This window comes from Anopheles cruzii, chromosome 3 (assembly GCF_943734635.1).
Source record: "Anopheles cruzii chromosome 3, idAnoCruzAS_RS32_06, whole genome shotgun sequence".
NCBI lineage: Eukaryota > Metazoa > Arthropoda > Insecta > Diptera > Culicidae > Anopheles > Anopheles cruzii.
Window position 1 is genome coordinate 11703507 of NC_069145.1, and position 10505 is coordinate 11714011.

The following is a 10505-nucleotide window of genomic DNA, read 5'->3' on the forward strand; positions in this document are numbered from 1 at the left end:
TACAAATTTATCTCAAGTGTTTTCCACTTCCATCCACGGCCAGCCCGGGGCGCTAGTCGTCGAAAGACGATGTTTTCGAGAACTTTACCCCCCGAGGACGACTAAATCTTAGATTTCTTACCGAGAGCGTAAAAAAACAATCTTCCGTTCGCCCGGTGCACATAGACCGCGCGGAACACACACACACACGTAAAGAAAATGGGTCTCCCCCGCGTCGGTGTGCCGGGTTTCACCCCGCCCCGGCATTCGGTTTGCTTCCGTCGGCCAAGCGGAACATAATGCCGGCTCTCGCCACGCTGGGCCACGCGACCCGCTCCTTGCTGATTTATGATTCATCAATTTTCCATTGCCCGAGTCAAGCACGGCGTACCCAAATACGACACCACGGAAAATCTCGTTCTCGCCGGTTCGGGCCCAGCAAAGGCCCTCTGTTTTCTCCTGCCCTTTGCTTCGCCTGGGTCGCTCCGTTGTTTCGCTCGGTGTGTTTATTATCCACGCAGCGCTGGGCACCGCAACCACTGGCGGAGCTTCATTTATGTTTAGCATTATTATCTTCTTTACTTCGCCCGGCCCTTTCACCGAAATTACTCCGCCGCCGCCTGTCCCCACCCCGAGGATCAAATTTCGTCGAGTTCTTAAATGCACCACCGGTCGGACCGGAATTGGCGCGGCTTGGGCGAAAGCAATTTCGATCGATTGCGTTCGACTTCGGGAGACCCTTCAAAGGGGGCCGGGACGAATCCCAATCAGCGCTCTGTTCGGTGCGTGGGTGCTCCGGGTTTCCGGGTTTGATGATCAAACGAAATCGAAGATATCACTCCAGGACCCAAACTTGCTGCTCGGGTGCTTGGGACAAAGTTTGGCAACGGTTATACTTTAAACTGCCCATAAAATGTTGCATATAAAACGTAATTAGACACTATTGTGTTTCGAGATTCATCTCTGAGGTGCCGGTTCTTGGTTCTTCGCGCGATTTGCCCTGTGGCCTTGTAAGAACAATTGATAACTAAATAAATGATGCCGAGACTTTACTGTCTCGGGCTCTCCCGAAAAAGGAAACTCCAAAAACCGGGAAATAACCACCGAATCGATTTGCGATTACTTTGCACAACAGCCACCAAGTTCCCGGCGCGTTCGTGCAATCCAATTTCGTGGCCACAACAAATGTTTGACTTAAGAATAATAAAATGTTTGGTCGCTGAATAAAGTATGTCCCCGCCTATGGGCCGCGTTTCCTGGCGTGCCCCTGACTGAAGGCTTAGTCGGCTAAGGGGGGGACCCACAATCGTGGATTCGCGGCGCCGTTCCTTGGACCAGTGCACGTCGATGAGTAACTTCTGTGTTTAACCTACAGTCGACGTGCGTGTGTGTGTTTGGGACCAGAATAATTTCTAACTCAACACTTAAACCGCAAATCAGCGATTATGCTCTACGGCAACATTAAGTAGAACCCAGTTTGTCTTTGATCTTTAGAGAAACCTCCAAAAACCGGTGACTGTCAAAACACGGCGCAAAGGATCCACGAAAAGTGATATTTTTTTTGTCCCTCTGCCAACGGACGCGAAAGGTCACCGGCACCCGGTTGGTCCGGCGACTAAACAACCAACCGGCGGTAGCGCGTCCGGCCTGTCGAAGGGGTCGGCAAAAAAGGAACCTGCGTAAAGAAAAATCCCCGGAAATCGAGTAAATAACGGCAAGAATTTTATTAAGCTGACCCACGGGATTGGACCCACTCTGTGTGAATATTTACTTGCGCACTTGGTGCGATGGAATGTTGACGTTTGCCCGAATGCCGACGGCCGCCGTCGACACCGTGAAGCGAGTGCACAATTGGTCCAATTTAATTCTCATACCGGCCATTACGAACAGGGTTCGGCTGAGAAAAGGTTTGTTTGCTTGAAAAGTTGGCCTACTCCTTTGAATCGCTGAGTAGCTTCTTCGGGCAAACCGATCCCCAGCAAGCCATGAACACATCAGTCGAAGATAAAGCGTTTTTAAGCGAAACCCGCTCATCCACGTGACGCTAGTGATGCCCATTGCGCCACTTTTCGGTCCACTTTCGGGAAGTAATTGGTCGCATCTTGGTCTTATGTAGAGACAGAGAGAGAGACAGAGAAAAAATACAACAACTCCTTATCCAAAGATCCGTCGCGTGGCAGGCAGCCAACGCAAGCTCCTGTATCCCGAAGGTGGCAGTTAACAAACGGGTTTCCAGTGAGTTGCCCGGATGCTCAGGAAATTGTTTCAAAACAAACCGTCTGAAATCTTCCCGGGGGTGGCTTACAGAACCGCAGCGTACGAGGGTTGACAGGAAGCCGCACAAACAGCAGCCGAAAGGTCGCCGCGTGGATGTTGGCGCTGAAGGAAACATATTTTGCTCACACCAGGACGCGCCTTCGGACGTGACCTAATGTAGTTCACCTTTTGGCGCCAGTATCCCGCGATGATGAACCCGCGACGCGGCGCGCCCCCTCGTTGTTTGTGGGGAACTTTGGACGAAATATTTTCTTCATCATCAAAAACGAGCTTGGCCGCGGTGGAGGTGGCGGCGGTGGCTGAAGCTAGATGATTAATACCCGACTGGAGGAAGATTGGCCACAAGATTCTCCGGGCCGATGCTATCGTACGGAGGCGAGCTAGGTAAGTAAAGCTTTCGGTAAATTATTTTTGTCTGGTTTTCAGCGCGGCGCACATGACATGCACCGTGCTTCGTCGTTGGTTCCGCATTTTCTATCTACGATTCCCCAACACCAACCAGCACAGAGGGTGTGGTTGCCATGCAACAACTCCCGGTTCCCGTGGAAAACCTTTCACGAGAATGGAAATTAGGCATTCATGGACTTTTCTTTTTTCCGACTCTTGAGAGCTCACTCATCAGGCAGCAAACGTGAGTTACAGCCAACAGCAATTCTTCTATCGCACATGGTTGAATCATTCCCACGCTATCATGTAGGTTACCCTGAAGCGCCCATACACCTTTCCTTAATTATTTGTTGTCCTCCGAATTCGAGCTTAACATTCTTTGTTCCACGAAGAATCGATGAATATCTACGCTGATAATTGAGTATTTTATGGATAATTCAAGTAAACAGAAATATTACTTCGCATGTTCGTGGGAATCCTAATGCATTCGAATTATTTATCAGTATATTTAGCAACTGCTTTTGTTTTGATGTTGCTGGGTTCTACTAAAGCTGCCGAAGACTTTGTGAAATATTCGATGTTCGATGTAATCGATGAACGGTTAAACGTTTATTGATGCGATGCGATTAAACGAAATTTGATATGAATATTAGGAATTTATTCAAAGTGTTTTACAATAGATGGAATAGATGGCCAGCCTGGTGAACCAGGTCCATTGCAACCAAAGCGAAATGTTCACTGTGCAAAGGTTACGCTGTACATATGGTGGGATATGAAAGGTCACTTCTAAAGATGAGATGTTCTACTGTCACGGTATCGGGGAAATACCTGACAGGTGGGTGTAAGTAATAGCTAACCACGAACAATAGTTTCTTTAAAGTAGTCATATGTTTTGTTGTTGTAGTTCAAAATCCTAATATATCTTCAATATTTTCACTTTTGATTTTATTTGTTAAAATCTTTTCTACTTTAAATTTCACTAACGACCACGAGAAAAAGTAGTCTTCTGTGTAGAACATGGTAAGAAATTTCAAGAATAAAACCGTATCGTAGTTCATCGCTGCAAACATTATCTCCGCTATGAATAATAGAAAGATCCCATTCGCCGGTAAATTCATTGCAACTTGTTCTACTCACTGGACCGATGGGCTGGTGGATGAAAATTTAAATTTATCCTTGAATTTACCAACAGCGTGGATCGATTAGTGACGTGAACGGCGAACGCTGTGGGACCAGAGGAACCCAATTAGTTCGTCAATCAGCACGAGGCAGCACCGGAAGCGCTGGAAACGCTCGAACGGAAGCGAAGTCATTGCGAATTCATTTGCATCTCAATCGGCGCTTCTTATGCTCCTCAATCTGGCGCTTCGCCTTCGCAACAGGTATCCAACCCAACCACCCGCCAAGCACGTTTTAATTGCCCCCCCTACACCGTTGCGCCACGGTGGCTAGGAATTCGGAACAAGAGACCGATTGCTTGATTGTGTTTCGCCCGCCATTGGATCAATATTAAAAGTGAGCTACACAAAATTAACTTCCGAAAGCGACAAATTCCCGCCACGATTGATATTTGACTAATTTGTGAGTCGTGAAAACTGAGGTACTGCCAATTTCAATCAGTCCGATCCATTATGCTCCTTCCAATCGGGCACTCACCACAGTTCAATAGCTTCCAGTCGTCGGAAGTTTTGTGATCGTCTTTTTGCCCATAATGAAGACAAGCATCGCCCCGTGAAACGCTCTCGAAACCGTGCTGCAAGTGACATCACTTTTGGTCAGGAGCCAGCCCAACGACCGAGCTCGATGCTTCCGACCGAGGGGTTGCCCCCGGTCGGAAAACAGTTTTTCTTCACCATCCGTGCCGGTGCCACCGTCTCGCCGCAACCTGACACCGTTCCGGATTGCATCGCTTCCGGCCGAAGCCGGATTATGGATTTAATTTAACAGATCACCGATTTGCGAATACGCCGGAAGGTGGCATGGTGGCTCGGTGGCACGGGCCTTAACCATCATCCGAAATTTGCAATCTGTTTCTTATCGTCAAACATCGCTCCTTGGCTTCCGTCGTCGTCGTCGTGGCGCTCGTTCGATCGGTGGCTTCGGCAGTTCGACGCCAAGATTGGAGGGAAAACTTTGCCCAAAGTTTCATCACACCCCGGGCAGGCAAATGAGGCCGTCGTTGGCTGGTAGGTGCCAGTAGTGGAAGAATTTAATTAACAGTGCTTCAGAGGAACACGATCGTCCGGAGCGGTGAGCGACGACAGAGGTTTTGGGCCTGGGGCCCCCAGTAGGTGTGCTAATGCGGGGGAAAGTTTTCCTTCCATCGGCAGAATGATTGCTATATGTGGCGAACGTGACGCGCATCCTCTCTCTCTCTCTCTCTCTCTCGCTGCCACGGTCCTGAAGATATTTTTCTTCTTTTATTTTCAATCCGTAATGCTGTGCCCGTAAAAGTTAACGATAATCCTACGGCCGGGAAATCCGGGAGGACTCTTCATTAAGACATTTAGAACCATCGTCAACATCGGCGCTCGAAGGGCGTGCTAATTACGTTCGGCCCTCCGAAGCGTCGATCATTTACAGAGGGCAGATTTGGACGGTAAAGGGATTACACAAATGTTTAATTGAAACCCGAACCGTTTCCGGACCGAAACGTTGTGCAAACGTCGGTAACGATTATTTGTCCGGTAAACCCAAATTGCGGCTCGGTGTGCCCGAGAGCGTACCGTAACGTGTGCGGAATCTTAAGCATGCATTTATGTTTTCCTTCTCCGGATTGGACACTTGTTTGATGTCGGGGTCGGCTCGATTTCATTCGGAAACTTGAAGCCCAACCGAGAGTCGTATGGTGAAATTGAGCCCATTTTCTGTTAGTTTATAACGCGACTGGCTCCAATCAGAACGGACATTAATTGTGTGCGTGCTTCATTGTATTTATTTTTTACCCGTAAGTTGACACCCCACATAAAGTCATAAAAATAAGTTTGGGGAAAGTAGTCTAATTAGAAGCTATACAAAACTTTATGTTTTCGCATCATGAAACGGTGTAGATTCCGGATCGTAACAAACTTTGAAGACCTTCCGAAATGCTTTCGAAGACGGTACTTAGCCCATTCAACGGCACGACATTACATCCAGCTAATCCTCCGGCTTTCCCGAAGGTCTAGTTTTCCCGGTCATGTGAACATTTAACCCGATAGCCCCGGTGCCATCATTAGCTGCTCGCTCGGGGTCCGTGAAGACGGGTGCATACATTAATGGCGTTCGCGTTTCCTTTAAGAAGTCTTCTATCGCCGCTTCCTGGTCTCGTTCCAACCCCAAGAGTTCGTCCTTTGCGACGCGCCGCAACTTCCATATGCTGCCCTCCCGAGAATTACTCTTCGGCTGCGGCTACGACAATCTGCGCCACTTTCATCTTTTTGCGCCCGTCTTGTGGGGTAAAACTATCGAAGAACGTAACAACGGTTCGGTAGCGCCCGGCCGGAGGCCCTCCTCCGCAACCGAGGATCTGTTCGAGGTCGTGTTCGTTTTCGTTTCTTTTCGCCTCCCGGCTCCGATGTATTGTTGGCCGGCCGACGACGGGCGACGGCCCTTATAGCCGAGACGATAAGATACACACGGTAGAGAAAGTTTGCTTGATTCCGTGCATTCTAACGCTTCCGGTGCCGCGGCGGCGTTCACTTATCTACCCTCTGACGAGCATGACACGATGCTTCGGGCTGCTTCCCACACACGTCCTGTGGGCGAAACGGGCCGAAGCTAAAGAATAGTTTGCGCACAACTTGGCCCCTTGGTAGCCGCAAGGATCCCGGCACACTGTCACACGGAGCGCGCCACGGCGAGCGCCTTTGTGTGCCATTACGCTAGGACCGTTGGCAGGGAGCAATAAAAAAACAGCCGATTAAAGGTAACGATGAGTTGTTAGTTGCCTCGAAGTTTTATCGTTCTTGGCTTTTTCTTATACGGGGCGTGAATTATGCATTCCTGAACATTCCGTAACGAACTCCGTCGATGAACTAGCAGCTAGAACCACTAGGAATCCGTCTCAAACCGACCTAAACCGATTCGATTTGCTGTCGTTACATTCGCAATATGTTCAAAATAAAGTGGGAAAATATCAGGTAACTTCTAAAGTTACCCAACCTCTTGCGATTGTAACAGGACGAACATTATTGCATACCTTTAGGCGTTTACGTCACTGAGTCGAAAGTTGACTCCCAAACAACATTAGAAAATCAATGTAATTTTATATAGTGATTTATAGAATGCAACCGCTGAGCCCGGCAAACTGGCTTTTACTTTTTAGAAACACGAGCTCCGAGGGCGTATTTCAACATGTCCTCTAAGCTTAGCCCACGCGCAGGAACAATGCACATCAATTTCAGTTCTAATTGAACCAGCCCAGGCGAAGAATGACAGTGTGTGAGAGAAGGGAATGTGTAGGTGAACGTACCATATCAAATTATCCACTGTAGGTGCACCCGAACCGTTTCGGTTGCCAGCCTGCCCACCGAGAACGTGACTGGCGTGTCCCGCAGAGCGTGGACAACAATGATTTTTAGCGCAAACAGTGCCCCATTGGGTGCCCCAGTGAAGGCTGTTCGGCCAAAAAGCAATGGGGGAATCAAATTAAACCAGCCAGCGGCGTTAGTAATGCACCACAACTGTGGAATGGTGGTGAAACCACCGACCGACCCCGACGGCAGTGGATTATTCGGGACCGACCCACGCGGGGGGGGGGGGACGTTTCGCCTCGCAGGACTTAGTAGCAGTCGTAGCAGCTACCGGCACACAATTGGGTGCGTATTTTAATTAAACGCTCTCCTATAATTCAATTACACCCGCACGGCGTAATGTGGCAAATCCAATGATAGGGCATCGCGTCAGGCCACAGGAAGTGGCCCACATTTGGGCTGGTCTCAGCTGGCAGAACAAGCACGGTTTAGCGTTTCGGATAATTTGTACATATTCAGCGCAACTGCCACCTGCATGCCTATCTGCTGCGTGCCATGTTGTCACAGCAATCGATACTGTCCAACTGTTTAAACACACGGACGGCGGATTAAACACCCGGGCCGCGCAGGAATCCTTTAAAGTCTGCCCGGAAGTGTGCTTGCCGGAACACCTGCGGGGTTTTGCCATTGCCAGTACCTCGTCGTTACTGCTGTGCTATGGATGCATTTATTTCACGATTCGATTCGATGCAACATGAACAGCTTTTCCGTTCGAATTCAAAGCTCTAGCGTGTGAAAGCGCGCGAAAGTGTGGTGCTTCTTTTGGACAGGGCCATAAGCTGCTGTTAGCAGGAAGGGCTAGAAAATCCTCGATCCGCTTAGAAGGGAACCGAGACCGGCTCATCGGGGTTGCAGAGTCCAGCGTACGCCGAGTTGCAGCCGGTCGTACATCCCGAGCACGGCTCGCCGGAAGCGTACATCGGCAGTCCGACGACGTCGGTGAACGAGTAGTTGCACACCAGATACAGCCAGGTGCCGTTGTCGGTCCACTGCGAAACGGCACAACCGATCTTGTTGGACTTGTCGGCGGCCAGCACGGCGAAATGGAAGATCATGGTGCTGGACACAGGACGAAAGCGTAGGTAAAGAAGCGTTAGAAAGAAGCGCTACCCACGGGCACGGCCACACCCCCACGAAGGATACTTACTGTCTGCCCGGATCGTACATGCTCTTGACCATGCGCGAGTTCACATCGTAACGTTCGTCCCACCAGGACGAAATCAGGTCCTTGATCACCTGCGGAACGTTGTCGATCGAGGAAGCGGTCGTGGCGATGTGGTTCAAGTTCTGGCCCGAGTAGCGATGGTTGGCCGTGTTGTGGCAGTCGTCGTGCTTCTGCACGCACCGATTCGCGTTCAGCTGAGCAAGCTTGGCCAGCTCATCGTCCCAAACCTACCCGTTCGCAAGCAAAACGTTATGTGATTAATTCCGGGCAGTAAGTTTTCGGGAACCGCCCAAACCTACCACCGTCGTCATGCGCTTGGCTTTCGGCAGCCACTTTACGCCTCCGGTAGCAACCGTGCTGCGGTACTTGTTATGCTCGTCCAGCATGATCTTCTTCAGCTCGTCCGTTACCGGCACCACCTTGGGTTCGTTGCAGCCCTTCACGAAACCGCCCGGATTGTTGCACCCAATATGGGTCTGACCCGGGTCACACAGGTCCGGGTCACAGTAGTCCTGCGCCTCGGCCACCTTCAGCACGGCCGCCAGCACCACGGCCAGCAGCAGCATCCACTTACACTTGCCACTGAACATTTCGCCTGAACACGAGAACCGACTTCGCAAGAACTATCCCGAACTACCGGTTCACAGGGCACCGCAACGATCACTGATCACTGACCTGACCGAACCGGGCGATTTTATACGGAAAATTCTTTTCCACTTTTCTCATTACGAGTTCGCCGAAACGAGGGTAACCTTTAACTGCTCAAAAGTGTAACGCCGATTCCGTGAAGCTCACGCACCCATTTCGCTGATGAGAACCTTCGATGTCGGGCGTATCAAGGGATATCTCCCCTGATGTAACGAGCGTATGCACCAAGTGCAAGCCCCTCTGGCGGTCTAACAAATCATTCTCGAGATCACACGGGCCCGATAGCCGGATTGCAGCCCCGTTGCACAATTACTGCCCTCCGATCCGATCGGACAAGATCGATTGCAGAAGATACGCGCACGGAGCAGATGTAATCGGGAGTGACCAAACGATAGCTGGCGGGCGCCAGATTTATTGAGCTGGGGCCCACTTGAGGTGGGCTCTCATAAATAATTTAATTCGATCTCCACCTTCGAAGTGATCATTGTTTTTGACGCGGATTTTTTTTTGTCTCATCCAAGCGCTACAAATTTGCTGCCACAATTAAAGAATAATTGCCGGCCAAGGTGTAACTGTGCGATTGTGTACCGTTTTTGTGGGCTCGATTCCTCTCATGACGCACGCCAATTCGGAAGGGCACGTGTCGAATGCACGGCAAGGCGCTATTACGTTATGGTTTTGCATATCACGTGGAAGGATGCGAATGGCAGAGTGTAATCGGCAAAAAGTGGTGCCCATATTGTCTATCGGGCCATTTATAGGACCGCCGATCTGGACTTACGGCGGCACACATAACTCGCACACGCACCCAAATGCAAATGATATGATGCTACTGCGAAACAATAGATAATGAGCGCGATACGCGCTCGTAGGTTTAGTACTACATTCGGTAGCTAATGAAGGTTTAATGAAATAACAAAACTTTAGTATTTTGCAAATGTTAGCCTAAGGTTAAGAAAGCTGCAATTTGAAATTAATACGTAGGCTCACTGCAACCGCCGGAGGGCAGCTTACTTACCACCCAATTTACATTATCACCCTGTAACGGTGTTCCCTGGGAAGGTAAACCCCACCGAAAGTAATTAAAAACTTTTACACTCGGTTACATTAGAAACAACTTTTCCTAGGGTGTGTCACTTTGATTATCCTGCTCCCCATCGGGATCGGTTCAAAATACGCTATCCGGCGGCCTAGCACCGCCGGATAGCGTACTCCAGCACGTGTTGCTGATAAGACAACCGGAAGTCTCATCTTAACGGCACCTGAGGCATTCGGGAGGCTGGTGTGACAATCTCGATGCCGTGCCCCGGATCCAGAACATTCATAAGGCACCAGGCATTGCGTCGTCGGCTTGCTCGTCTACCGGTGGCACCCACTTCCGGTATCGAATCGTTGCGCGGCTGGGCTGGGAAACGTGACCGGGCCGTCGCTCGTTGGAAAATCATTATTGAATGGCTGCCGAAAACGCGGCCGATATCCCCGAAGGCCGGGGGAAAATTGAAAGCAAGGCCGTTTGAAACGATTTTCGTACGTGG

At 50.0% G+C, this 10505-nt stretch overlaps 1 protein-coding gene across 1 annotated transcript; it reads right to left on the reverse strand.

Annotated features, from left to right (window-relative positions):
• Positions 1-7790: 7790 nt before the first annotated feature.
• Positions 7791-9001, reverse strand: LOC128269725 (antigen 5 like allergen Cul n 1-like). The gene is made up of 3 exons (XM_053007119.1): positions 8622-9001; positions 8305-8549; positions 7791-8216 (listed from the first exon to the last, which is right to left on the reverse strand). Exons 1-3 carry the CDS (start codon positions 8910-8912, stop codon positions 7976-7978), a joined length of 777 nt encoding a protein of 258 aa, XP_052863079.1. The 5' UTR covers positions 8913-9001; the 3' UTR covers positions 7791-7975.
• Between the last annotated feature and the right edge of the window lie 1504 nt (positions 9002-10505).